The sequence below is a fragment of the Lycium barbarum genome, chromosome 1 (genome assembly GCF_019175385.1).
Source record: "Lycium barbarum isolate Lr01 chromosome 1, ASM1917538v2, whole genome shotgun sequence".
Taxonomy (NCBI): domain Eukaryota; kingdom Viridiplantae; phylum Streptophyta; class Magnoliopsida; order Solanales; family Solanaceae; genus Lycium; species Lycium barbarum.
In genome coordinates this window covers 154,942,045-154,969,833 of record NC_083337.1, presented here as the reverse complement: position 1 = coordinate 154,969,833, position 27,789 = coordinate 154,942,045, and the positions used below count along the sequence as shown (strand labels likewise).

Here is a 27,789-nt window from a genome sequence, read left to right as displayed (position 1 = left end):
TACAGTAATACTTATACAACAATCATAATGAAAATGATTTTGTAGATTAATTCGATATATTTAATTTATCATTGCTTTACATCCCAAAATTAGTGCATCAATTCAGTTGATGCAAAAGGTCCATCCCAGTATAAACCAATGCTAATATATTAACAAAAGCAACTTGTGCCTAAATACATCCGCAAATATGGCCACTGCCTCTTACTGGTTGTCCTCTTTCCCTTTGTGGAACTTGAAGAATTGATGTAGCAGTCTGTGGAGTTCACCATAGTTCTTTGTTGAAGAAACAAGACGGCTTTTAATCCACTGTGGGAGCTTGTTGGTTGAATGGGAGGAGCTTCTTTCAGAAGGATCAAATGAATAGCGTGTATCAACTAATAGGATGGCAGCATAGTCATTAATATGCCGAATTGCTCTACCTACAGCAGATGATTAAAAAAGCACTGGAATATGATAATCCACATAAAGCATATGAATAATGCTAAAGGACCATTGAAAGTGGCTATTCAGTACATTATATCAGATATAAAATTTTATTTAAGGATCAAGATATCCATATTGCAGCTACTTTGGGGGTTTCTAGGAGCAAAGGAAAATCTGTGAGATCATAGTTAACTAGGGGGGAAATATTTGTAAGGGAGACCCTTTTTAATGTGTATCCAAAGACAAGTTGTTGGCAAATAGCACTCACCAATTGATTGATTCACAGCTTTCATGCAAAGATTCTCATAATACTGCTTCCCTCTATGCTTGCAGCTTTTTAGGATGTGAAGCCCACCTTGAGCATCTCCACTATACCAGCTCCTTTCAGCCTGAAATTTGGTGTTCTTACCACTAGAAGTATCAAATCCTTCAATATGTTTAATCCTCTCCATCAACTCAATGTCAGCAGGACTAGGATAGGGCAATCCAACCATGACTATGCATCGACCCATCCCATTGCTGAAGTTGATACCTTCTGATACTTTCCCACCCACAATAGCATGGAGAATTGCACCATTTCTAGATCCAGGATCCTTCTGAGAACTGCTACCGGATACTGCATCAATTGTTTCCTTGTATTCCTGCAAAACAGTTTCCACATCTGTACTTCTTCTAGGCTCTCTAAATATGCGCTTCTTTTTCATTATTCTTTCAATGATGCCCGACTCCTTCCATGCATCATAGACCTGGCCTTCATAGTCAAATGATGAGAAGAAAAGAACCATGCCTTCAGGAACTACATTTACCAAATTGGAGACCAAAAGCCCTAATTCTTGTATCTGCCAATATAGGTTCATGAGTATGTCAGATTCAGGAAATTATTTCAGGGTAATATTCTAACTGAATGTCAAAGCAAATTGCTGTCTCAACAGCTAATTAAGTGAAACTGGGAATCTGGACTTTGCTGGGATAAGTTATGGGATATGTAATAGGAGAATTCAGTTACAGGAATCTTGACCTCAAACAAGCATATGTGATGGAAGATTATGCATACCATGACTGATGAGCTTCTGGTGCTGTAACTAAAATCAAAAGAGAGGCCAGAAGGCCCCTGAGGAACAACAATTGGTAGAATATTTTCGGATGGGATGATATGACCACATGAAAAGAAATGCAACTGATCCGGCGGTAACCAAGGAAACAGACGTTCATTTGTTTCTTCTATAGGTTGCAAAGTCCCACCAGCCAATATGACAGCATGAGCTTGGTTCAAGATCTGCAAGTAGTAGAGCAGAACCAGATGATTTTCCATAAACGCCTTTGCGAGGGAATTTTGGGATGTAAAAATATGAAGTTTCTAGCAAACCTCAGAAAATATCTTTTCTCCTGTGAGCATGACATATTTCAAATACCCTCCTTGTTGTGTGGAGAATTTTGGCCTTGCCCTTGATACTATTATTCTTCCATCACCGTCTTTATTTGTCAGTGACAGTAACATGTTAACTAATGCTTGAAAACCAGATAATGCACTTTCATCATGACTGCTTTGATCATCATTTTTCAATGCTGAATCTTCTTCTGAGAGAGCTAATTTATGTCCATATCCACATACCTGAGAGCCCAAAGATCTTCAAAACTAAATGATATTAAAGAGGGATAGAGACTGATGAATAACTAGTAAAGAGTCATAAAAGATCTACCTTGTGAATTATATCGCTCTCTTCTATATATCTCAAGAGCTTAAACAGGTTTATGTTGTCAATATTGTGGGCAAATAGGAACTCGTTTATGGCCATGGATGAATCGATGCCACTTTTACTTCCCTCAGCATTAAAAACGGGGTCAAAGTTGCTATGACAATTCTCATTACGTAAAACTTGTAGAAAAGCTCGAGTAAGGACCATAATTATTTGAATATATCTTCGGTTGCCTGGCCCTAACAGATTGCGGAAGCGTATGAAGTAACTCTCCAAGTGAGAATGCACAAGTTCCAACTGCAAAACCAAGCAGATCCATTGATTGGATGTTTCTTCAATGTGAAATACTAGGAAGTAAAACACAAAGAAAAAGAATATTGAAGTGCTGGGTAGTGCCAGATGGGATAGTTCTGAGTGTCTGATGGCAGTGATTAAAAACAAATTCTTACCTGTGAGAGTGTAATTTTTGAGTTGTACATGCTGACAAGAGAATCAGCTAAGTTATGAGCTTCATCTATGACAATAACGCTATCTTTTAAACTTAAACCAAGTGATTCACGTGATGATTTTGAAAGAAGAGATTGATAAGGGAGAACCACAAGATCTGCTGTGTGGACCATGCTTCTTGAACCATAGTAGGGGCAGGTTTTCAAGTCATTTCCAATCTGAACAAGATCCTCAATATCCAGAGGCCCTTGTTGAGAAACCTCACTTCGGAATTCTTGTCCTCTTTTGTGATTTCTAAGCATTGGGCATCCTGAGGAAGTCTTGGACATCCTCGCTCTGCCACAGGCTCCCCTGTTCTGCAAAAAAGTTTGCAAATGAAGTTAAGGAGTTCTAATTTGGAGCATAATAAGTACTTATTTATCATAAGCTGAATCTAAGCAAATACGTAGTCCATGACCTCCTTAAAGTAATAAGTCAAGTATTCTTATAATAAATATCTCAAAGTTATTGTAATGCTGATTCTGTTAGAACGAGTTTCTGAGCAGCATTGGCATCCTAAGCCCCGGTGAACGTCCAATTGTAGCGTAAATTATGTCAATTTTTTTAAAAAGGTTTCTAACTTCATGTTGTAACCTATTAAACAGGGAAAAGTATGCTGAGAAGAATTACATAGAAGAATTACATTTAATACTACTAGAACGGAGCTTTAAATCAGCTTATGCCAGAGATGACATGTAAGACGTCTCGCTTAATATACAACAGCTACCGATCAACACATTTATATCGTCATGTAAATGATTTTTCATGTACCATCTACAGTTAACTAGAACACTGACATGGGTCAATAGAAACAAGCTAGCTAAGCATACCTTTGTTTTAGATATTTTAGAAATTTCTTTCTTCTTACTTTTTTGAAGCTCCAAACATCTCTCATTTATCTGAGTGGAGCTGCCTAGCTTCAAAACCTCTGAAATGAAAACCAATAGATTGAAGAAACACACATTAGGAAAGTTCTCCAAGAAAGTTCACCAAGATTGCAATTTTACTTACAAAAGAACAACAAGGTCGAAAGGTAGACTATCTTGGGGTACCTTGATTAATGCAGAAATTCTTCCTAGACCCTAAGCATACAACATTTACTTCATCAGCAAATTTAGTCTTCCTCAACTCCTTTATGAATTGTGAAAGTTGTGAATGTGTCCGGCTGCAAAAGTAAATCTTGGGTCTAGCCTCTTCCTCTTCCTCTTCCATACTATCGTCGTCCTTTTCTTCCTCACTCGAGGAATTAACCGACACCCCACCGCCCTTCCTTTTCGGTCGTCCTCCACTTTCATCTTCGCTCTCATACTCTTCAACCAAAAACTCCTCTTCATCCATTCCCTCAACCTCATGTTTCATCAGTAAACTATTTACTTTTTCAACGTCAGTATCTTCCTCCTTCCCACCCCCATTTGTAATTAAATCTCTGACAATTTCCCTTTTTCCTTTCATATCAAATTTTTTATTTAACCTCATTTGCTTCTTTTCCTTTGTCTTCTTCTCGGGTGGTTTGGTATCTTTATTAATGACAAAGTCCCTCATCCAATCTGGTTCATCATCAGCCCCCAACTCATCTTCTTGTTTCCCGCTTAAATTTGAAGAAGAATCTATCTGGGTTTTCTGATGTTCCTTTCTATCAACAAGCCATTGAAGAGCACTGCAAATTATACTGAGCGTTTTACCAGTCCCTGAATAAAGATTCAAGAAACCCAATTGCGTGAATTTGAGAGATAATAAATAAAACAAATTTATAGAGAGGTAGACAGGAAGCTTTGGCAGTGAGTGGGGTCACATCCAATGATTTTAGCTCAAAGCCTCAAATCATATAGAATTTATGTGTGTTTGTATTACATATATAACAACATCTACGGGTTCATTTCTCAAATAGTCACTCAACTAATAGTTATTATCTCATAAAGCCACTCTCTTTGTTGAAGAAAATTGGAATCAAGAAGAAAGATGAATTTATGAGATAATAACTATTAATTAAGTGATCATATGAGAAATCAACTCAAACAACTACTGAACTTCAATCTCAAACTACTTGTGCTCGACTATATAGCCCCTGAGAATTTGATTTATATTCAAGTTTTTACGTTAAGGTTTGAGTTGTAATTCAAGAAATCAACTAGAAGTTCATCGAAAGTTAAAGTTTGTAAATTCGTTCGTGTTAGGGTCATTTTTAAACGAGCATAGCTTCCAGTATATAGGGAGTTATGGGATGATTACCCACGCTGCAATAGACCACTGAATGTGTGTGTAGATGGAAAAAAAAAAAAAAAAACTAAAACAATCCCTATATTAACAGTGGCAGACTTAGGTGTAAAAAAGGCTCACGTGAACCCATGGTCACCCGATTAGATTCGATATATTATGTGTATAATTCTTAAAATATATCTAGTAGTATTTATTACCTTCTGGCACCCATGCTACAAAAGGCTTAGTGGTGCAGTTGGTTGAAAGCTAAGTTATTTACCTAGAGGTTCAAGAATCAATTTCCGTTTGATGCATTTTTTTCTGTTCTTTAGTAATGCACCCATCATCTAGAAAGCCTAGATTCGCCTATGCCTATATAGAATAGACAGTTATACTAGACTGAATAGGATTCTAAATTAGCATGGATATGAGTAAGAAAAGTATTACTATATTAATTTTTACATTTGTGAAGGAAGTGGTGAAGATATTGTACCAGTGGGGCTTTCGAGCATGGCAACACCGCCTTTATTGAGGGATTGGTAAAGGGCTTTCATGAAATCAAGCTGAATAGAGTAGGCTTCATATGGAAATCCTGGAAATTCTCTTCTGTCTTCCATCTCTCATACAAAATTGAAGTTCAAGGGACTAGGGTTTTCTTTCTTCCTTCAGAAATTTTATAAAGTGTGCGGGCATTTGTATCAGTTGCTTTCCCGCGCTTAGCTGTGCTCTCTGTGTTTTCCGTTTTTCCCTTTTTCTTTTTTCTTAAAGAGCGTAATCTCTCTATTTTTTTATTTTTTTTGTCTAAACTCATAGGCGGCCTATAAAATTGAGAAAAAGGTCAAAAATATCTCTCTACTTTAAAAAAAGAGTTAAAAATATTGTTTAAATTTATTTTGGGTCAAAAATATCCCTCCCACTATTAAACTTTTCAAACATATCCCTCTTTTAATAGAAAAATCTAATCCCCCCAAATAACCATTTTTTGACTCGACCCAATAAAATATTAACCCCTAATCCACCAAACAATAAAATATTAACCCCTATTCCACCAAACAATACCCAAACGTTCCCCACCCGTAACCATTTCCATCATTTCTTGTGCCTCGTCTAGTTGTAGCTTTTCTACTTTTATCATTCTTTCCGTGCCATACTAGAGAAAATTAGTGAACTTTACATGTAAAAAGACTGTGATTTGATTCACTACATAACGCAGATTTTCACCGAAGTCCAAATTTAGATACAGAAAAGTCATAATTCCAATCATAACATCCTACGGTGGAACACGGTACTGGCAAATGCAGATAACTCAGAGATGTCACCAATTATTTCAGTAACCTTTCTAATGGGAACTATGCCTTAGGCAGAGTTTGCAGACCAATTATGCCTAATGGGGCAGAGTTTGCCTGCAAACTATGCCTTAGCAAATTCTACCTGATAAGGCATAGTTTGCAAGAAACTTTGCCCCATCAGGCCTGCAAAACTCTGCCCCATTAGTATAAGTGTTAGTTTGCGATTATCTGTCATAATCCCATAGTAATCCTCCGCATTGAAGAAGGGGTTTATTTAAAGGTTTACTGACTTTGATAACATGCAAAGGAGTGGTTTCTATGAAAATTTTCAATTGACTTAGCTGCATCATGACGTAAAAGACCTCAACAGTTTTCTGAGGAAGTAAACAACTTCAACTCCAAAGTGAAGAACCCAAGAAATGTAATAAAATTCTACTTTAAATTCTTAAAACATATATAGAGTTTGACATGGAAAACATCCCAAAACTACAACTGGAACGTACACTTTCAATTCCAACATGCTTTCCACAGAGAAACACAATACAAAACACTACAACAACATCAGAAGGGGTTTTTTGAAAAACAGTAGCATCAATACAAGCAACTCTACTCCACAGCATGCCGTTGCAGTTCAATTTAATCAGGGAATTCGTCAAGCTGAAGCCACAGTACGGCCTTCTACCATTCAAAACTCTGCTTTAAGGTAAAATTTTAAGGCAGAATTTACCTTCAAAATTAGCAAATTCTAAAGGCAAAATTCAAACCCCTGCCTTGTGTGAAATTCCTTTTTTTTTTTTTAATGGATTAGGGTTCGAACCCAGAACCTTAGGTATTAGGCGAAGGACAAAGATTAAAGACCATCAATTTGAGGACAAAAATTAAAGACCACCCCAAGGAAGGACAATCCGTGCAAAAAAATAAATAAATAAAAATTAAAGATCAGTGTGTCTTTGAAGGACAGTCGCGCAAATGACCCAAATCTTTACTAGAGTCCTCACACAAAAGCTTGAGTATGTTGATTTAGCCCAATTAGTTTGGGCCCAATTAAAGCCCATACTCGCAACCCTACAAGCCTTGTTCCTTCTTAACTAGTACTACCAACTAAGCCGCAGTTGCCAGTCTCGAGAGAGAGAGAGAGAGAGAGAGAGTTCAAGAGGAGGTCGCTAGGGTTTCTGCAACTGTAGCGTAATGGTAAGTCAACCTAACTCCTTATTTTTCCCATAACATCCATTATACTATTCCCTTAATATGCATATCGTGTTTCTTCATCCGTTTTCCCTATGAATGTATGCTTTTTCGTCATCCTTAGCAAACTTCTGATTAAATTGAAACGAAACAATGACATGCACCAATTCAGCCTGTTTGGATTGACTTAATTTAGTTGCTTTAATCCAAACTAGTTTTTAAGCAGTTTTTGGGCAAGATAAGAAAGTGCTTTTAAACATTTGTTCTTAAGCCAAAATAACAATAAAAGAGCCAAAATCCATAAGTTAGGATGTTATAAGTCATATAAGTTCTAAGCCGATCCAAACAGTCTAATAATTGTTAAGAAATTAAAACAACTTTAAAGTATGCCATGCAAATTTAAAAATGGTTTAAGGGCCTGTTTGGATGAGTTTATAACTTATGTCTTATGTAAGTTAGAAATCCTAACTTATTTTGGCTTATTCTTGCTTTAAAAAGTGCTTAGACCCTATGCTTAAAAGCTAATTCGGCTTAAAGCACCTAAAATAAGCCAATCCAAACAGGGTCTAAGTCTAACAAGAAGTTACAGTATACTTATGTTTTTTGTAAGTCTTCAAAGGGTGATGTGTAACTGGATGTGGATTGTACTATAGGGTAAGGGAACAGGAAGCTTTGGTAAGAGGAGGAACAAGACCCACACACTATGTGTGAGGTGTGGACGACGGAGCTTCCATCTCCAGAAGAGCCGTTGCTCTGCTTGTGCTTACCCTGCTGCCCGTAAAAGGACATGTAATGCTTCTTTCCCTTTACAATCCTTCACCTTCCAATATAATATCGTTATATCAATCCTCTGATTGGAGTTGCAATTTTTATTTCAGACAACTGGAGTGTGAAGGCAATTCGCCGAAAGACAACTGGAACTGGCCGTATGAGGTATCTTCGTAATGTCCCTCGCAGGTTCAAGACCAACTTCAGAGAAGGTAAACATTACGGCTTACCTTTACGCCTTGAAGTTCTTTTGTTTTTTTTTTGCATTTTGTGTTTAATTTACACTTTCATTTAGGATTAAGTGTGTTTGGTATGGTGGAAATTGTTTTACAGGATTTATGAAAGCATTTTCCAGCATTGGTCTTTTTGTATTGTTAAAAATGATTGTTCTAGAAGGGGAATGATTACTTCCGCTAGTTATGGACAAAACTCATTTACTTTACAACTATTAGATACTGTTGTTATACTTTGTCTTCCACCTTGGATGAGTGAGTATCATATGTCACCTACTTTTGTACTCCAACCAAATGCTGAAAAATGATCTAGAAAATAAATTTCAAGATAAAACCTTTTTCACAAAATATTTTTCGTGAAAATTGTTTTATGTCTTACCTAGCCAATGCCTTATAGGTTTCTGTGTTGAGTTGGTATTAGCTTTGTGTGAAAAATGCACATCTATAATTCAGAGTGATACTTCCTTTTTTAGCTCGACTAAGTTGTTGGTTTGGACATTGCCAATTGGTGATCAAGAATATCTGGTCCTAACTTGTATGAGATAATAATCAACTTTAAACTGTTGTTTGTCCAGGAATATCTGGTCCTAACTTGTATGAGATAATAATCAACTTTAAACTGTTGTTTGTCCAGGTTGTGAAGCAGCTCCAAGGAAGAAGGCAGCAGCTTCTGCTTGAGGCCCCTTGAGACTGTTACTTGAGAGCTGAGAGGCTATTTAGTGGTAGCTTCATTTGGATATTTCAAGTGTTAGAGCAAGTAAAATTTTGGGGAACCTTCTATCTTGGGTTTTATTGCCCTTGGAAACATTAATGTGCTTAAAATTTTCGAAGTATGTATTCCAACTTGGTATTTTTTTAAAGAAGGGTCTTGAGACTTCCATCACTTATTGGATTTGAGCTGCCTGTCCACTTATTATGTTACCTTGAGATGTTCAAATTGCTCATTTCGAAAATCTGTTGCCGTATGAAATGATTACATTTATTATGTTTTTAGCTTGAGGTTGTTCAAAGTGCTTATTTCAAATCTGTTGCTGTATGAAATGATGATGGGTTGAATGGGAAGTGATGAATCATCTGCTTGCAATTCCTTTGCTGATTCTGTGCTTCTTTATCATTCACTTCCAGTCGCTTGATGTTTCTCTTAGCCCATATGTGAAGCTGTAGAAGATACTGCCCAGCGTGTTGCCATCTTGGCATCTATTTGTTTATTCTAACTGGACTGATTTTGGGTTTTTATGGTGACAGAATGGCGATCACACAGTAGTTAAGACCCAAAATCAGTCCAATGAACATAGATCTATAGGTTAAATATTTGCTTAGATGATTAATTTAGCTTGTGGGACGAATTCAGATGCCTATGAAGTCTTGCATTTCTTGGTTAACTACAAAAGGGAGCAGTAATCAGCCTTGCTTATTTGTGCCTACGATGTATAGGATCTACATTGCATACAGTAGTCTTGGAATTGTACTCGTGAAAAATAAATTGCTCTATACTCTTTTCTTAATTCGTGGAAGCTGTCTTGTTTTCTGAAGTCTCATGGAGTGATGCCCGGAATGTTTGTTTCTGGAGTAGGTGAAGTACCTCCAGGCTACAGGGGCGTAAAGGTATCAAATGAATGGCCAGTTAAAGTTGAGTAACAAATCTGACCAAAATTTGCCGGATTAATATTTTGAAATTAATTTGAGTTAAAGTGCCAATATCTTGCATTGGCATTCGACTATGAAGTGCAAAGTATAGACATTAATGTCCCAGCTCTGCTATGGTAATGCCAGTTGGGAGACATCTAGTGAGTCCTATCTTTATTTAAAGCTGTGTTGTATGTTTTGCATATACTGAGGTTAGTGGCAGCGACAGATCGTAGATTGACATATTTTGCGCGTGTGCAAACGTGTATTTTGATTTTGAAAAACACTGTATTCTAACGAATGAATGACAGAGTCCGCCACTAGGATATCAACTCAATTATCAGAATTGAATCTAGAAACTGGAGTCAAAATGCCATATCATCTCACCTTCAGGTTGGTGTTAGGTGGTGGATGCTGATGGATCAAGCTCATCGTTACCACAAACTTTGGTGGGAATCGAAGACGGATATAGGGACGAGGCCCTCCAATTATTAGTCTTTATTGAAGGGAAGAAAGGTGGCCAACATGATTAACTTTTGTCTTCCACTGCTTGTACAAAACTACATGCAACTTAGTAAGTGTAAGAAGCTGAGAAATGGAACCATGAAAAAACTTTGGGCATATAAAAAATAATTATGATACAAACCTACAGCTTGAACGACAGATAGCGTGCTTTCTACTTCGATTATCGAAGCCAATTTGTTGTAACATTACGACGCAATGTTAGGCTCTTTTCCATAACATAGGACGTTCAAGAATGATAGACACTTTCATGAAAAAACTTTGGGCATATAAAAAATAATTATGATACAAACCTACAGCTTGAACGACAGATAGCGTGCTTTCTACTTCGATTATCGAAGCCAATTTGTTGTAACATTACGACGCAATGTTAGGCTCTTTTCCATAACATAGGACGTTCAAGAATGATAGACACTTTCTCAAAACCGAAATTTGAGTTGGACTCTGGCCGCTTCTTTTTATTATAGTATCTTTTTGATTTGCAACTCTAAAACTGACTTCAGACCTTTTTTTTTTTTTTCATTAGTCGTGGTGTTCAGGTCCACCCGCGGGTACTTCGGCTAACTCCACGTGATTTTGGTACCTCAAACAAATACAAGTACCGGATAACTTTGTCCGCCAACACCTGTCTGATGTGGAGAAATCAATCAGTATTTTTGCCTCCACTGAAATTTGAACTTGAGATCTCATAGTTGTCAACTCATGGCATTGATCACTAGGCCATACCCTTGGGGTGCGTATTCAGACTGCTCTTTTTGCTAATATATTTAATGTTAAAAGTATCTCAACACCTCAAACGTGGTACGTAGAACTAAGGAAACAGTCTTGGGTAAATTGGTAGTCTCCTTCCAGGAACACATCCCTATCCAAACTGTGAAATTCGTATTCCTCAGTACCAACCTCATCCAATAATGATTTTTGGACTATATTATTATGAATTGAACCATCAGGAAGATGAATGACTAATACTGTGGGGTGCAGCAAGCTGGAGAATAGACGATACGGATGAAGATGACAACCTAAAATAGAAGCAAAAGAGGACCACGATAAGTGTTATTTTAGCATGTGTAAGTGATGACACTGCATCTAATTCGATGTTAACACTTGGGGAAGTGCTTAATTCTTGTTTTAAATTTCTAAATTCTACATAAAATACAATAATCTTAGTACCACTCATAACCATATCTTGTTAACAGTGAGAAAGGAAAAAAAGAAGACAAAGGCCATGTTAGACTGTAGAGATGTGGGCATTAGCTGAAAACTACAACATATCATAATGATAATTATTATCATTCTTTAAGCATTTCAGCACTAAAAGCTTATCAGCAATTTACAGTCACACAGAAAATATAGGCCACAACCAACAAATAAAAGAGCTAAAGAAGGGAAGCTCTTAAGTAGGGAATCAGACTCTGAAGTTGAATTCTAAAGTTGCTTATTTTCATTCTTCTTTCTTCTTCACAAAGTTGCTTCTTTTTCAATCTTTATTTTTCACAAAGTTGCTTTCCTTGTATATGTAAAGTTGGTAAGTGCAAATAATCTTGATTTAATGCTTGCAGTTTGAACTTCTTTTAGAGGCTTCTAACTCAGTCAATGTATTAATCTTGGTTATTTAGAAGATCAGAGTTAATTAGAAGGAAAACCAAACTGGGGACTTACCAATGGCAGAAACTGAATCAAATTTGAAGGCTTCAACAACATATGCGTTTGCTGTAATTGGTTTTCTAGTTCTATATTCCGTTATCTTCGTGTCTGCAGAGCAGACTCCACATGGAATTGCTCTGAGTAACAACGGAACAACTCATGACTTTGAATCAAGTAACTTGTTCAACCTATTCAATCTTCTGCTGCAAAAGGCTGAAATGCATTACCGCCATGTTTGGCCAGTAAGTTCACCATCCTTTTCTTTCCTAGATACCATTTCTCCCTTGCTCCTGCCAGTCTCTCTGTTAATGATTTTGCATTTTAAAAACATTCCATGCTAATGCAATTAAATCACAACAAAATTGAGGTTAGCTTGCTGAAAGTGTCATTCTTTACCGTTCAAATTTTTGACCTTCTGGTCATTTGTATTTTCTTAGCATTACAAACAAAATTCAGTTACTTTAAAAATAACAAAAAATAGTTATGTGATCTTACTGTTATAGGTAAAGTTCAATTACTTTAATATGATACAAAAAATTTGCGACTTTACTGTTAGTGATAAAATTTAGTGACAAGGTGAATTATCCCAAATTAGATGTTACTAATGAAGTTTGATATGCGTTTCAGGAACTGCAATTGGGATGGAGAGTTATTGTTGGTTCAATAATTGGATTCCTTGCTGCTGCTTTAGGGAGTGTAGGAGGAGTAGGGGGAGGTGGTATCTTTGTTCCCATGCTTACTTTAATCATTGGATTTGATCCAAAAACATCCACTGCAATATCGAAATGTAAGAATCCCAGGTTTATTACCTCCAATGTTCATAATTACCATTGAGATTTGTTAGTGGATTTGATTTAAGGTGAGAAGCTTCTCTATAGATATTACTTCCAACTGCACGTTAGATGGTTTTAGATTCAATATAGGGCTGATTCTTCGTATATCATTCAAGTTTTACTAGAGCGAGGGGCTATTTGTGAATCAATATTGTGCTATTTGTGAATCAATATCGTGCTGATTCTTACTGTCTCATTCAGTTTACTAGAGAAAGGGCTTCTTGTGGCATTTTTGGGAGGGGTTCCAAAAGAATAAGGGCAAGAATTCCTTGTCCTTTTAAGTTCCCTACATATATTAATTGGACGTGAGCAAACCTGATGTGCAGCTTTAGGATCCGATCAGTTCCATTTTTTTATGCTATCTTTGAGCAATTTGTTTTTCTTGGAAGGTATGATCACTGGTGCAGCGGGTGCAACTGTCTACTACAACATAAAGCAGCGGCATCCAACAATGGACATGCCCGTTATTGATTACGATCTAGCTCTTCTTTTCCAACCCATGCTGTTGCTGGGTGTCAGTGTGGGAGTTGTTCTCAACGTACTTTTTTCGGAGTGGATGGTTACGGTCATATTGATCATTCTTTTTATAGGTAACACGAAGTTTACAGCTTCAAGTTTTCCCATGAAGAGAATTATTCTGATTAGTTATGGTACTTGCAGTCTCATCAACTAAGGCAATTTTCAAGGGTGTCGAGACGTGGAAAAGAGAAACCATAATAAAGAAGGTTGTCTTTTGTTCTATCCTGTGATTTGTAGAGTATAACAGAAGACTCTGTCTCTATGATACATCCTTCACACATCTTATTTTGAAATCCAGGAAGCTGCTGGACACTTGGCATCTGACGGTCAGTTCCTTCACTGCCTGCTTTATCTTCTTGAATATCAGCAGGGATATTTGATCTGTTAGTTTTATGTTATATTATGAACTGAAATCAGGTGCTGCTGGTGAAGAAATTGCATACAAACTTCTACCTGAAGGTCCAAATAATGGTTCTACAGTTAAAAAAGAGGACAATAAGGCACCAGAGGTGATTGATTGCCTGTGTCCCAATTTACTTTACTTCCCTTTTCGGTTCTGTTCCAATTTGCGCCTCCGCCTACATAAAAAATCCCGCAGTAAGAATAATTACAGATTTGTACTACTTTGAAATTGATTTGAACTCCCACATTCAACGCCATGTATCTAAACTTTCAACCTTTATACAAACACACCTAATAAAACTTTAATCAGAAGGGGTTTGTTCATCGGTCTATGGTGTAAAACCGAAAATGTTAAGATTCAATATCATCTCCGATGTCTGAAGCTGCCAACTTTGTTATTTTCCAAAGGAAAAAACTAAATGAAACTTCAATTTTTAATTTTTTTTAGTAGTAATTCTCTTTGGAAAAACGCCTTCCCTGTGCTGATTTCTTGAGCTTTTCCAGTTTCCAATTGCTGACAATGTATCCTGGAAGGACATGAGCGCACTTATTGCTCTCTGGGTCTTTATCCTGGTTCTGCATATTTCTAAGGTTTTTACATTACCTCTTTGCCTATTTCCAAGGACTTACACATTTTTTGGATTGCCTTCTATGCTATCCTGCATTATTAGCACATTGATGGTAAGATGTCTTTTTTCTTTACAGAATTATACATTAACTTGTTCAGTGGCATATTGGATCTTAAACCTCTTGCAGGTATATGTTGTTAATGCTAACTGATGTCTACCTTATTTATTAGCAATGCCTTTCTTTTTCCTTCAATTTATGAATAATTCGTTGTCTACAGAAACTAATGTGGATTGTAGTTCCATGTCTAGGCTTATATAGGAATTGATATTTGTAGCATGCTCCTCATTTTTGGCTGTCATCGGATGAGCTATTATCTTCTCTATTGAGTTGAGAAGTGAATATTGACTAAGATACTTCCTAAATTTTCAGGTCCTTGTTGCTGTAGGAGCTTCTGCATATCAAGCAGTTCACTTGTACAATGGATCAAGAGTGATCATGTCAAGCAGAGAAGTAATAAGCTGGAAAGTGCATCAGTTAAGTCTTTGCTGTTTCTGTGGCATTTTGGCCGGTGTAGTTGGTGGACTGCTTGGGCTTGGTGGAGGATTCGTTTTGGGACCTTTGCTTCTAGAGCTAGGCATTCCTCCCCAGGTGCCACTTCAGTTTCATAACAATCTGATTTGCCATTTCGTTTTGGTCTTTTTGTTGATGATGATAATAAGGACTGAATGTCGACGATTGGTAAATGCAGGTATCAAGTGCCACTGCCACCTTTGCAATGACATTTTCCTCCTCCATGTCCGTGATACAATATTACCTACTAAAACGCTTTCCAATACCATATGGTAGCGAAGAAATTTGAATATTTTAATTGATATTTCTTATTATTTGAGCAATACAGTCAAATAATCCTAATTAAACTGTCTTCTTCATGCCCTTTCCCCTCTTTTTGCAGCGCTGTATTTTGTTGCTGTAGCCACTATTGCCGCCTTTGTTGGACAGAACGTTGTTAGGAAAATTATTAGCATTGCGGGAAGAGCATCTGTCATTATTTTTGTATTGGCCTTCACTATCTTTGTGAGCGCCCTTACATTATGCAAGTTTCTGTCACTATCAGTTATGGTTATTTCAGAGAGTATTTGGCTGACAGCTGCTCTTACTAATTCATTTGTTTGTGCAGGTGGGGTTGGCATAATAGACACGATAAAAAAGGTCGAGCAAGGGCAGCATATAGGTTTTGATAACATTTGTGCATACCATTCTTAAGCAAAGCACTCATGTTCTCCTTGGCAATTTCTGTACTGGTATTATCAGATATCAAGTTTGGGTCAATTCACATATTGTATCTGTTGACTATGCATAACATTTGATAGTCCACTGTGTTCTGGTTTCAAGCTCATTATCTCTCATGGCATTTTCTCAAATGGTTTCCTTGAGATACCTTCTGTTTTCTAACTCCTATCATTAAATCTTTCAGTGAAAATGTCTATATTCCCTCATGGTGTGAGTAAAAAGTTTCTAATATTTGATGCTACAAATGTTCAACAGCCAGGCTATAGCACTTACCTCCACCTTGTTAAAACGCAAATATTCCTCAGGCCACCTTGAGAAATACAGCTGACCAACTGAAAGCGCCCAAATTTAAGGATAAAGAACCCTTATTTTTCTTTGTAATTTATATAATATAGTACTTTTTTAAGAGGAAACAAAAAAGAGTGAAGAATTTTACTCTTTACGTAGTTTATAACAAATCCTGTTTATGTGAGTAGGAATCCTCTTAATGAACTAGATAATCCTCATAACTAATCTCAACTAATTTAGGATCATGCATAATCAATTGATTAACACAGTAAAGATTTTTTTTTTTTTATTACTATAGGATATTTAATTCGCACTATAGCCAGAGTTCGACATACCGACAAAGTATGAATTTTTCACACCATTAAATTAAGTTAGGCCTACAACAATAGCTATTAGCTAACTCTTCGTAGTACCTCAGAAAAAGGGCAATAAGTAATAACCTATTATAGCATTTGGTTCTTTCAAATTGTGACCTTCAGTATTAAATATCTTCCTAGCAACTAGAAGAACATCATAGCCGACATTTTTCACACGTTTGAACTTATCTTGATTAGCCTTTTAGTTAAGTTGGGTGGCCTGACTTTTTAAAGCAAAATTGAGCCATTCGTTGTCTTATAACAGCCAATTGGAAGCAAACAAACACAACAGAATTCCACAAACTATATAATTGCATTCTATAATTAGTCAAAGCAGAGGCCAGTTGACCTCCTGTTTCCACTTTGTATCATTCTCAAACATTCTCAAAAACATGCACCCCACGTTCTTCGAACCGTTCATTAATACTGAGAATTAACACCAAATACTCCTCCCCCATTCTCCATCAAGAAAACACTTTGCCTCCACATCTTCTCCCTTATCTTCTACCACTCCATAACATTACAAATTTTCCTTCTTTTTCACCTCACCAACAATCCCATAAAATTTTATTGTCTTTTGGTCATAAGTTTCATTTGTTAATATACATTTTTGCTTGAATCAAGAAAAAATGGTTCTAGCAATCTAGGAAGATAAAGGGCTCTACAGTTTCTTGCCCTGTTTATTATTAATGGTATGTGTGAAATTGAAGGACAGGCAAACGTGAAGCATGATTCTTGAAACGAACAATAATTCAATGGCTGGATCCAAGTCACGTTTGGCTAATGATTCAGGGGTCACTAGCCCTCGTAACCAAAAGAACAAGCCTTCAGGTAAGGCATTTTCAATTCACAATATTTTTGTTTGTGGGTGGATTCTTGATTTTGTTCATTTTCCATTATAAACAACGAAAAACTTTAGTCAATTGTTAATGCTCCTGATGTCTCTGACAATGCTAAATTTCAAGGATATCCATATTTCTAGTTCAATATTTTCTGTTTGTCACCCTGTGTCCGGGTCATGATTTTCACTGAGGGGATACAAAATATAATGTGATACGCACACGAATTTCAACATCTACTATGTATACATAAAAAAATTTATCTTGGGGACCTAGCTTCGCTCCTTCTGTCACCTTTAATGGTTTACCTTTGGGAAAAAAAATTGTGTTACGTCTTGAGGTCTTAAATGTTTGAACATGTCTATAGCATTAATTAAGGTTATCTGGCCAAAGCAAACAAAATGTTCCATTTCTCCTTTAGGAATAAATATTCAGAAAATTTTCATCTTTTGGGTGAAAATCATTAAATGAATTGATATATAGGGTCTTGATATGTATATAGTCAAAAGATGCGGTTTGCATGTTTTATGTGTTTACCACATTGTTGAAACACTAATAACTCTTTTGGTCCTATTTAGATATGGAGTTGATGAAGGAAAAGTTTGCAAAATTGCTCCTTGGTGAGGATATGTCTGGTGGAGGAAAGGGTGTTTCATCTGCGCTGGCTTTGTCAAATGCAATCACAAATCTAGCCGGTATGCTATTTTTGAGGTAGATTATATGAAGGTTTCTTGTATATAGTCATTTTTTTTTTATATATTTTTCTTTATTTTCTCAAAATGCAGCTTCCGTTTTTGGAGAGATGAAGAGATTAGAGCCAATGCCAGCTGAGAGAAAAGCGAAATGGAAAAAAGAAATTGGTTGGCTTTTATCAGTCACAGATCACATTGTTGAATTTGTTCCTTGCAAACAAACATCAAAAGATGGAACAAACATGGAGGTACCTCTCTCCCTCGAACTCTTTGTTGCATATTTCATAGATCTACCATACAACAAGAGTGATCATACGTTCATTTATTTATCAGGTTATGGTAACAAAGCAACGATCCGATCTTCAAATGAACATTCCAGCACTACGCAAGCTAGATGCAATGCTTATTGTAAGAGATATGAAATTGTTTTTTTGTTTTCGTTTTCCTTGTCATTGTAGAATGATCTAAATTGTCCTGATTGATGCTTATGCCTGGATTAATGACCAACAGGATTGCTTAGATGGCTTAGCCGATCAAAGTGAGTTCTCCTATGTATCAAAAGATGATGAATCACCGGACGGAAAAAACAGCAGGGAAGATGACAAATGGTGGATACCTACTCCTAAGGTTCCTCTTAACGGCTTGTCTGATCCTATGAGGAAATGGCTGCAATTTCAGAAGGATTCGGTAAACCAAGTTCATAAAGCAGCCATGGCCATAAATGCTCAAGTCCTGTCAGAAATGGAGATCCCGGAAAGTTATATTGAATCCCTACCTAAGGTAAAGAAAATCATGAATCTCACTTTTGAGGGCTTTTTACGAGCAGTAGCCAAAATATACAAAATATATACACTGACTATGTATATTATATGTATTTAATATGTATATTATATGTCTACTTACTTTAAGCTAGTGATCTTGAGTTAAAATTTACCTTTTACTATGTTTAGAATGGGAGAGCAAGCCTAGGTGATTCGATCTACAAAAGCATCACGGAGGAATACTTTGATCCAGATTACTTCTTCACAACTATGGACATGTCATCAGAACATAAGATTTTAGACCTCAAGGACAGGATCGAGGCTTCCGTAGTTATTTGGAGAAGAAAGATGAATGCTAAAGATGGGAAATCATCCTGGGGTATAGCTGTTAGTTTTGAGAAGAGAGAAATCTTTGAAGAAAGAGCAGAAGTTATCTTGCTAATTCTTAAGCAGCGCTTCCCTGGAATTCCTCAATCAACACTAGACATTAGTAAAATCCAATACAACAGAGTACGTAGAAAGCGTGCACATTTTATGATTTACTTTCAATTTCATATTCTAGAGACTTGTTTTCTTTGCTTCCATTAGGCAATTCAACTTATTTGTCGTTATGAGATAATCCATATACAGTCAAACCTCTCTATAACAGTCATACTCTAGAATAACATTTCATTTTAGTGGCCAAATTTTCTTTGGAACCAATTTTTTATGTTATGTTATAATATATGTTCTAGATAACAACATTTCTCTCCAGAAGCCAAAAAATAACCAGACACACAATGCCGTTATAGAGAGGTTTGACTGCACTATTCGGTGTTCCTCAACTTGTTTCATATTTTCTTCTTTGGCTACACATGGCCAAAACAAGAAAAACCCAACATCATAGAGGATCTAGTTCTTGGACTTTATATAAAGAATGAAAAGTGATTTTCCTTGATTTTGCAGGATGTGGGGCAAGCTATTTTAGAAAGCTATTCAAGAATAATAGAAAGCAGGGCATTCACAATCATGTCACGAATTGAAGACATTCTCCAAGCGGATGCTATGGCCCGAAATCCTTCCAATGGAGAAGTAAAGCGACCACTATCAGATAAAGAAGAAGTAGGGAAGCTAAACTCTGCAATGACACTTTTGGACTTTATCGGTTGGACACCTGATCAAGAAGACAACAACACAAAGAAAGATTTAAAGAAGGAGGACGCAACGAAATATGTTGACACGAAGATTCCATGCAAACCTCATAACATAGTCACCAACAAGAGGTTTTCTTACCTAGAGAACTTAGGTATGTGTAGAAGTCCAACAGCCCGTCACTAATTGATGGCACTGCAGAGTTTTAGTTAACTTATTGAGGACTGACAGCAGAATTCGTGGAAGCGTGAAAGCTCGGCCTCAAATGTACATGTTGAGATGGACCGCACCCATCTAGGATTTAATTAAGCCATACCTTTTGTAAGTAGGTAAAAGTTAGTAGACCTATTGGGTCTTTGGCACTTCTTTTGAAGTGATTTACTATGTACAAGATATCACCTTGTTATAGAACAAAGTGAACTTTGGACTTTTTGCAAATAGTCCTATGTTAAGTTGTATGACCTTTGGTTTTAGATTTATTGGAAAGAAAGTATGTAATACAGATTTGGTGCCATACAGTTAACAGTACCATTCCTTTATCAGTAACCTTCCCTTTCATGTTTTCTTAAAGCAAAGAAGCAATTAACCGTTATCTAATCACTGGATGGAGCTCTGTTGCGACTATCTGTTTACTGCATTGACATGCTGAGAATATAACTTAAACCACAGGGCTGTTTGTTGCATACGCGGATCTAGAATTTTGAGTTTACGGGTAATGGATTCTGGAACATGCAACTTAATGGGTTCTGGATAAGTTGTTTATACATACTCAGTGGATTTCTTAACATAAATACAAGATTTTGGCGAAAGCTTCTGCCGAACTCATAGCTAGAACTGTAGTTCCGGTCTGTTGTCACTATTTGCTCATTGAATTAACTTACTAAGAATTTTTTTTAGCTTTCTTCCGAAGTGACGCTCGAAATTTTACACACTCTTAGAAGTCAAATAGGCTCTTTTCCTAAGTATTGTTTACAATACAACAAAGCCATAATGAACCAACAAGAACTACAATAAAATATCATAAGCTACAAAGTCAGTAGGCAAGCTTCAAATTAGCTTCAATTTATACTTACTAGCTGTGACAGATAATACATCATTTACAAAATGATGGTCAAGAAAGTTGGATAGGGAAGCAATTAAATCTTGCCACGTGGCCCGAGCTTTGGTGGAAGTTGGGGGCCTTTCTTGATTGGTAGGATATCCCCTGATGCAGTTGAACTGAAGTAAGCAAGAGTTGAGCCACCTCCCAATATCAAGAACTTGAGCAACAGACCTCTCTTTGTGAAAGGAGCAGCAAATGTTTCAAAGAACTTGCTCTACCAAATACAAAGACAGTTATAACTCAGTAATGTTCTGACGCTCGATGCTGCAACTAGCTAGTCAAGAGCTAACATTACACCTCTATTCTGCACAGACATGACAAGTAAATATGAAAGGCAAATACCTGAAGGGGGTTGTAGGGTGAAGGTGCATCTGATCCATACAAGTCCCACTGACCAGTGGTGTTGCCCAAATCCTCCAAGTCAAAGTATACACTTTTGTCACCATATTTTGCGACCACAGCACCAGCCCTACATAAACTTATCATAATCAGTCAAAGCAAAAAAAATAAAAATAAAAAATAATTACAGGCCATCACTCATCTAAGATGAATAGAATAACAATTCTTTAAGACCCATAGATAAACTGATTCAATCTTTGAACTTTATAAGTAACCAAACTAATTAAGTCCAGGTCTAATAGACCAAAAACTACCCTGTTCACAAACAGAGGCGAATCCACGATTAGACTTTGTGGCTTCAAATGAATGTGATTTTATTATACGTATTTGGTACATAAACATACTTTGAGCAGAAAGCAATGGGTTCAACTAAAACTGTCCTAAATCCGCCTATTCGTGCAAAGATGCGCAAAAGCAATGGGTTCAACTAAAACTGTCCTAAATCCGGCTATTCGTGCAAAGATGCGCAGGTCTTCACAGGCGAAAGTTCATGGCTGGCAGCGGCTGAGAAAATGAGGATGCATTCATGACATCCCAATATGAACATATATAAACATACAGTTGAAATTTTTGAAAAGAATATGTTTTTGTATTAAGTTGGAACCAACTCTTGTGGTAAGTGTTTTATTCATTGACTTAAAATCTGAGATCCTTATTCGGAGGTCATGTAGTCTATGTTGCTCGGAGTCTTCAAAAAATCTCGTCAAGGTACGTATTGAATACTCCAAAAATAGTCATTTCTAAAGAATTCGACATGAGTACAATAATATTTTTGTAGAGTCCGAACAACTACCTTACCTGGATTTAGAGGGCTTGAAATTGAGGCGAGATGATTTAGCATGAAGTTTAGTTCCAGTAAAGGAGCTTCCAGCTAGGTCCTTGACACCGGTGGTGGGCTGAACTGTAGTAAGAGTTGCCATAGACGTCATTAGGCTTTGTCACACTAGGAAGTTAGCTGTATCTAATAATGTGGTTTAGCAAATGATCTGATAGTGAATACGTTTGGTTTTCTTGAATCTTTTTGCATGGATTCGAACATGACACGTTGGAAACTGGATATATTTCTAGAGATTTGGAGTCCCATTTGAGTGGTGACACGTGTGCCCAGGATGGATAATGTTACGTCCCGTATTTTTATACATTGGGACAACCCGGATTAACTATGATAATTTAAGGCCAAGACTATTCCGGGATTTGAAGTCGGGACTTTTGACCATTTGATTTTATTTTGAGACATAAGTTATATATGAAATTGTTGGTATTGAACACTTAGGGAAAATTGGGATCACAATTTATAAAATTGGAATTAAAAATCTTGCCCAAAAATGGTCTTGTAGCCGTGTGGTCCACAAAAAGGTCCCACACATTATGTGGCCAATTTTAATTGGTCCAACATATTGTGTGGGCCAAGGACATAGAGATATTTTGTGGAGCCTTAAAAGAAGACTTCTAATTCATCTTTCCTCACTTAACACTTAGAAAGAAATAAAGCCAAGTTGAAGAGCTTCACCATGAAGCTCACGGCCAAGGGTGGAGAAAAACCAACTCCACTTCAAGCCTTCTAAAAATTAATTCTTTGGTTCAAACCCACTATATTGAGGTCCCTAAGTGGCGTGGAAGTATCGTTTGGGTCATCCAACCATTTATTTTGCCCATTTGCAAACCCTAGACTATTGGGGAATTGAAGAAGAAAGGTGAGTTCTAATCTTGTTTTTGTGTTATAAAGGTTGTATGCATATTGTAGTATGTTAATATGGGTGAAAATCATGAAATATGGAATGTTGGAGTTGGGTTGTGTGATGGGTGTGTTAGCCGTGTAATGTGGGTGTGATTGTGTAAATGGGTGTTGTGATTGAATTGATGAATTAATTGTTTGTAGCGTATTTGATTGTTGTAGAGTGAAGAAATAAATTAGAACCATCTATATGTACAAAGGTGGGTGTGGCCGTATATATGGTCCCAAATGTTTGTCAAAGAATGAATTAATATCGCTTAGCGTCGTAATGGTTATTGTGGTGACTTTTATGTTGGAAATGAGAGTTTAATGCCCGAAATTGATATGGTAAATGTGCGGACTGATTTGGAGAGCTTTGTGCATTGAATGCAATCCTTATATATGAGAACCATTCACACATGTATATGTGTAGTGTGGACGAATGTGAGTCTTATAATATGCCGAAGATCGCATTATTATCGTTTAAGCGCTTTAGTGTCGTCGTTATGAATTCTAGTGGAAATAAGTGTTTAATGACTTAAGATTAATGTTGTGATTATGCGGGCTGTTTTGAGGCTTGTTGTGCGTTTGACGTAATTCGTATATTTTATGAGAAAGTATATCGTTATATTGTGAATTGTTGATACAAAACATGACTTGAAAATGAGGAAAAATGAAAAAAAAAGAGGCTGCTCGGTTAGGGACTGGTTTCGGCCAGCTTGGAGAAAAAAAAAAATCGGGATCGTTGGAAAAATTATATGAATGGTTTAGAAGTCCTCTAATATTGTGGGAAAGGATTCGGGTTAATAATCGAATGTACGAACGATATCGTGGCTTGAAAGTAAGCCGTTGAATCGAATGTTTGGAAGGTTGTTGAAAGATGTAAAAGAGAGTTATTAATGTTGTTTTGCCTTTCGAATTGATTATCAATGTTACTAGGTTGGTTATTGTGGTTGTTGTTGTTGATTTTGAGCGAGATAAATTCTCGGGATGGCCTATTTACAGGGGAAGTGCTGCCGAATTTTCTGTAGAATTTAATGATTAGTTGGAAAGAATGGCTTAAGTGCCCTTAGCTAATGTTTGGTATTCGTTGGCGTATTTGTAGACCTTGGGGAGCCCGAGGCGTAGATTGGATATTTACTTTAGATTGGCCATCTTGGAGTGCGTACGAGGTATGTAAGTGTCACGACCCAGCCCCGTGGGCCGCGACTGGTGCCCTACTTGGGCACCCAAACGGACATACAAACTAAATCATCATTTTTAAACAGAGTTGAGAACGAATATTATCTTGCGCGATTGCGCGTACAAAACATTATATCAGAATCAGAAGAGGCAGCGGAATATACATCGCCGAACATATGCACATATATCAAAAAGCCGGCAAGGCTATCAAATATGTCAAAAGCCGACAAGGCTATCAAATGGCACAACGGCCCAAAACGCATATACAAATGCACGCCGACAAGGCTGCCACAAACATATACAAAATGCACGCCGACGAGGCTGCCATAACGAATAGAGTCATGCAAACACATCCGTACAGAAGTAGGCACACATACCCACAAATACGTCTACAGACCTCTAAACAGACAAACCGAATCATATGGCGGGACAGGGCCCCGCCGTGCCCCTGAACAAATACATATATACATAGCGAACGAATATATACCAAAATGTGTGCTCTGAAATGAGAAGAGCACTCCAAACAGCAGAAGAGGGTGTCCTAAATGGGTAGATCACCAAACTGTGCGTCTGTACCTGCGGGCATGAAACGCAGCCCCCGAAGAAAGGAGGTCAGTACGAAATATGTACTGAGTATGCAAAGCAGAATATACAGAAAGCAAATCTGAGACATAAACGAAATGGAAGTACCAAACATAAGTGCAAATCCAACATATCAAAATTTGCTTACTTTCAAAAATATGTAAGTAATGCATAGGGTACAGAAGAATATGGTCGCCCACCCGTCGATGGCGCCATAACACAGCATAACACCAGAAAGTTTCAAATCTCCGTATCCCCGTCACATATCACATCACAACATAACGCCATACACAGCATAACACCAAATATAGGTGGAACCCGACCCTCTTTTGCGAGTAGCTCGGTGAACCATAAACACAGCATAACTCCGGAGTATATCAAAATGCGCACGACAACAGAACCGGCCCGGGACTCGGCGAAAGGAATAACAGAATGCACGAGTAGAGTCGTGAGTAGTCATATGCATAAAATCATTATCATAAATTCAAACATAAGTAAAATGATCATATTTGAAATCGGAATAATAATCATACCAAATTCTTTCAAAGATTCTCTGAATTACATAAAGGAAAGTCGCGGGACCCACAGACGGGTATTTACCCAAGTCGGGCCCGCCTATGGAAAACATACGTATCATACATAATGCAAACTTTTATAAAAATACTGGAGCAATCCGAGCATTTATGTGAAATGTATGGCATTCAGAAATTTCGAAGTTCTTTAAAGTGAAACCTTTTTGCGCAAAGTTCGGAAAGCGATTATTTCAAATACATAAAGGTTCATATTTCATCAAATCATACATAAGAGTGCCAAGGAACATATATAGATCATATCATGCTCGGATTTCGGATTTGGAATTTCCTTAAGGCTCTAATCTAGCCTATGTAAAACTAAGACATGCCAAAAAGAAGGGAGGTTGCTTTACATACCTCGTACGCACTCCAAGATGGCCAATCTAAAGTAAATTCCAATCTACGCCTCGGGCTCCCCAAGGTCTACAAATATGCCAACGAATATCCAATATTAAACATAGGCACTTAAGCCATTTATTCCAACTAACATTAAATTCTACAGAAAATTCGGCAGCATTTCCCCTGTAAATAGGCCATCCCGAGAATTTAACTCGCTCAAAATCAACAACAACAACCACAATAACCAACCTAGCAACATCGATAATCAATTCGAAAGGCAAAATAATAATAGTAGCTCTCTTTTACACCATTCGACAACTTTCCAATTATTCAATTCAATGGCTTACTTTCAAGCCACAATATCGTTCGTACATTCGATTATTAACCCAAACTCATACTAACAACATTCGAGAACATTCTAAACAATTCACATAATTTTTCCAACAATCCACAATTTCTCCAAATTTTTGGCCGAAAACAGCCCCTACCCGTGAGCAGCCCACTGGGCACACTTCCGACTTTCAATTCATGTTTTGTATCACAATTCACAATATAACGATACCATTTTCATAAAATATACAAATTACATCAACGCACAATAACCCTCAAATCAGCCCGTACAATCTCAACATCAATCTTAAGTCATTAAATGCTCAATTCCAAACTAGAATTCGTAACGACGACACGAAAGCGCTTAAGCGATAATAATGCGATATTCGGCATAATCTATGACTCACATTCGTTCACACTACACATATTCATATGTTAATGGTTCTCATATATAAGGATTGCATTAAATGCACAAAGTTCTCCAAATCAGTCCGCAACGCTTACTATATCAATTCGGGACATTTAACTCTCATTTCCAACATACAAATCATCACAACAACCATTACGACGCTAAGCCATATTAATTCATTCTTTGCTACCATTTGGAGGCTATATACACGGCTACACTACACATATACATGTATCGATGATTTTTATTCTCTTCTCCACTCTACGACAATCAATATGCTACAAGCAATTAATTCATCAACCCAATACCACACCACACACATATACTTCACACGGTCAACACACCCAACACAAGACCCAACTTCGACATTTCATATTTCATGATTTTTATCCATTTTAGCATACTACAATATGCATACAACATTTATAACTCCAAAAACAAGATTAGAACTCACCTTTATTCTCCAATCCACCAATAGGCTAGGGTTTGCAAATGGGCAAAATGAGTGGTTGAATGACCCAAACAATACTTTCACGCTACTTAGGGACCTCCAAATAGTGGGTTTATACCAAAGAAATAATTTTAGAGAGGCAAAAATGGGACTTGATTTTTCTTGGTTGTGGCCGAGAACCATGGGGGAGTGGAGGCTCTCCAAGTCTTGTTATTTTTCTTTAAGTGTAGAAGTGGGAAATGAGAAAGATGACTTAGTCTTTTTTTTTTTTAAGTATCCACAAATATCTCCCTTTGTTTATGGCCCACACATGTGTTGGACCAATTAAAATTGGCCACACAATGTGTGAGACCATTTCAAGTCCACACGGCCACCATGGCTTTTGGTGCAAGATTTTTAAATTTCAATTTTATGAATTGTGGTCCCAATTTTTCCTAAGTGTCCAATGCCCTCAATTTCATATTCAACTTATGTCTCAAAATAAAATCAAATGGTCAAAAGTCCCGACTTCAAATCCCGGAATAGTCTTGGCCCTTAATTGTCATAGTTAATCCGGGTTGTCCCAATGTATAAAAATACGGGACGTAACATCCTCTCCCCCTTAGGAACATTCGTCCTCGAATGTTGGATTAATGCTACTAATCTTACTCAAATTCGGGGGAGTTTCTTTTATAGCCATCATATACAAATCGATCACAAATCAACATAATCAAACAAAGAATTTGGATTACCTGAAGGTGCCGAAAATAGGTGAGGATATTTTTTTTTCATCATCTGCTCCTCAGCCTTCCAGGTTAATTCCTCGCGGTTATTATTATTCCGCCACAGTACTTTAATAGAAGCCACATCTTTATTCCGCAACTTTCTTACCTGACGATCCAATATGGCTATAGGTTGCTCTTCATAAAATAGCTCCTCGGTGACCTGTATATCGTCTGTAGGAAAAATTCTGGCAGGGT

The 27,789-nt window shown here is 37.1% G+C and overlaps 5 protein-coding genes across 9 annotated transcripts; 3 read left to right on the top strand and 2 right to left on the bottom strand.

Annotated features, from left to right (window-relative positions):
- Positions 1-25: 25 nt before the first annotated feature.
- On the bottom strand, positions 26-5,539 carry LOC132598418 (uncharacterized). Of its 2 annotated transcripts, XM_060311270.1 has the most exons (9): positions 5,296-5,539; positions 3,659-4,294; positions 3,437-3,534; positions 2,570-2,923; positions 2,124-2,417; positions 1,790-2,035; positions 1,478-1,699; positions 692-1,262; positions 26-419 (listed from the first exon to the last, which is right to left on the bottom strand). In XM_060311270.1, the coding sequence occupies exons 1-9, from the start codon at positions 5,417-5,419 to the stop codon at positions 202-204; spliced, it is 2,763 nt and encodes a 920-aa protein (XP_060167253.1). In that variant the 5' UTR covers positions 5,420-5,539; the 3' UTR covers positions 26-201. The 2 variants fall into 2 exon arrangements, with proteins under 2 accessions (XP_060167253.1, XP_060167262.1); XM_060311279.1 differs by lacking the exon at positions 5,296-5,539 and having other exon boundaries at positions 2,570-2,918; positions 3,659-3,797.
- Positions 5,540-7,125: 1,586 nt separating this feature from the next.
- On the top strand, positions 7,126-9,160 carry LOC132598409 (large ribosomal subunit protein eL37x-like). The gene is made up of 4 exons (XM_060311260.1): positions 7,126-7,282; positions 7,930-8,065; positions 8,155-8,256; positions 8,912-9,160. Exons 1-4 carry the CDS (start codon positions 7,280-7,282, stop codon positions 8,953-8,955), a joined length of 285 nt encoding a protein of 94 aa, XP_060167243.1. The 5' UTR covers positions 7,126-7,279; the 3' UTR covers positions 8,956-9,160.
- A 152-nt stretch (positions 9,161-9,312) lies between these two features.
- Positions 9,313-15,787, top strand: LOC132645982 (sulfite exporter TauE/SafE family protein 3-like). 4 transcript variants are annotated; one of them, XM_060363292.1, is made up of 13 exons: positions 9,313-11,492; positions 12,042-12,311; positions 12,697-12,856; positions 13,292-13,492; positions 13,563-13,627; positions 13,720-13,747; positions 13,839-13,930; positions 14,328-14,414; positions 14,529-14,579; positions 14,823-15,041; positions 15,142-15,235; positions 15,346-15,467; positions 15,571-15,787. In XM_060363292.1, exons 2-13 carry the CDS (start codon positions 12,087-12,089, stop codon positions 15,583-15,585), a joined length of 1,359 nt encoding a protein of 452 aa, XP_060219275.1. In that variant the 5' UTR covers positions 9,313-11,492; positions 12,042-12,086; the 3' UTR covers positions 15,586-15,787. The 4 variants fall into 4 exon arrangements, with proteins under 4 accessions (XP_060219275.1, XP_060219292.1, XP_060219284.1 ...); XM_060363309.1 differs by lacking the exon at positions 9,313-11,492 and adding an exon at positions 11,532-11,950 and having other exon boundaries at positions 12,697-12,784; XM_060363301.1 differs by lacking the exon at positions 9,313-11,492 and adding an exon at positions 11,532-11,950 and having other exon boundaries at positions 13,854-13,930.
- A 554-nt stretch (positions 15,788-16,341) lies between these two features.
- LOC132645973 (rop guanine nucleotide exchange factor 12-like) lies at positions 16,342-20,585 on the top strand. Its single transcript, XM_060363273.1, has 7 exons — positions 16,342-17,158; positions 17,745-17,861; positions 17,952-18,106; positions 18,192-18,266; positions 18,369-18,638; positions 18,809-19,129; positions 19,565-20,585. The coding sequence occupies exons 1-7, from the start codon at positions 17,056-17,058 to the stop codon at positions 19,934-19,936; spliced, it is 1,413 nt and encodes a 470-aa protein (XP_060219256.1). The 5' UTR covers positions 16,342-17,055; the 3' UTR covers positions 19,937-20,585.
- Positions 20,586-20,741: 156 nt separating this feature from the next.
- Positions 20,742-22,274, bottom strand: LOC132646004 (photosystem I reaction center subunit VI, chloroplastic-like). Its single transcript, XM_060311248.1, has 3 exons — positions 22,050-22,274; positions 21,195-21,321; positions 20,742-21,066 (listed from the first exon to the last, which is right to left on the bottom strand). Exons 1-3 carry the CDS (start codon positions 22,178-22,180, stop codon positions 20,887-20,889), a joined length of 438 nt encoding a protein of 145 aa, XP_060167231.1. The 5' UTR covers positions 22,181-22,274; the 3' UTR covers positions 20,742-20,886.
- Between the last annotated feature and the right edge of the window lie 5,515 nt (positions 22,275-27,789).

Bases quoted from the DNA above. Each gene is read 5' to 3' on its own strand.
- LOC132645982 (XM_060363292.1), top strand. From the start codon at position 12,087: ATGGCAGAAACTGAATCAAATTTGAAGGCTTCAACAACATATGCGTTT. The intron at 12,312-12,696 runs GTAAGTTCACCA...TATGCGTTTCAG, and splicing joins ATTACCGCCATGTTTGGCCA to GAACTGCAATTGGGATGGAG. The intron at 13,931-14,327 runs GTGATTGATTGC...GAGCTTTTCCAG, and splicing joins AGGACAATAAGGCACCAGAG to TTTCCAATTGCTGACAATGT.
- LOC132645973 (XM_060363273.1), top strand. From the start codon at position 17,056: ATGATTCTTGAAACGAACAATAATTCAATGGCTGGATCCAAGTCACGT. The intron at 17,862-17,951 runs GTATGCTATTTT...CTCAAAATGCAG, and splicing joins TGCAATCACAAATCTAGCCG to CTTCCGTTTTTGGAGAGATG. The intron at 18,639-18,808 runs GTAAAGAAAATC...TACTATGTTTAG, and splicing joins ATATTGAATCCCTACCTAAG to AATGGGAGAGCAAGCCTAGG.
- LOC132598418 (XM_060311270.1), bottom strand. From the start codon at position 5,419: ATGGAAGACAGAAGAGAATTTCCAGGATTTCCATATGAAGCCTACTCT. The intron at 3,535-3,658 runs GTACCCCAAGAT...TTTTCATTTCAG, and splicing joins GAATTTCTGCATTAATCAAG to AGGTTTTGAAGCTAGGCAGC. The intron at 2,036-2,123 runs GTAGATCTTTTA...TTGGGCTCTCAG, and splicing joins AGAGCGATATAATTCACAAG to GTATGTGGATATGGACATAA.
- LOC132646004 (XM_060311248.1), bottom strand. From the start codon at position 22,180: ATGACGTCTATGGCAACTCTTACTACAGTTCAGCCCACCACCGGTGTC. The intron at 21,322-22,049 runs GTAAGGTAGTTG...AAGTTTATGTAG, and splicing joins TTCAAGCCCTCTAAATCCAG to GGCTGGTGCTGTGGTCGCAA. The intron at 21,067-21,194 runs GTATTTGCCTTT...TGTATTTGGTAG, and splicing joins CACCCTACAACCCCCTTCAG to AGCAAGTTCTTTGAAACATT.
- LOC132598409 (XM_060311260.1), top strand. The intron at 8,066-8,154 runs GTAATGCTTCTT...TTTTTATTTCAG, and splicing joins TGCTGCCCGTAAAAGGACAT to ACAACTGGAGTGTGAAGGCA. The intron at 8,257-8,911 runs GTAAACATTACG...TTGTTTGTCCAG, and splicing joins CAAGACCAACTTCAGAGAAG to GTTGTGAAGCAGCTCCAAGG.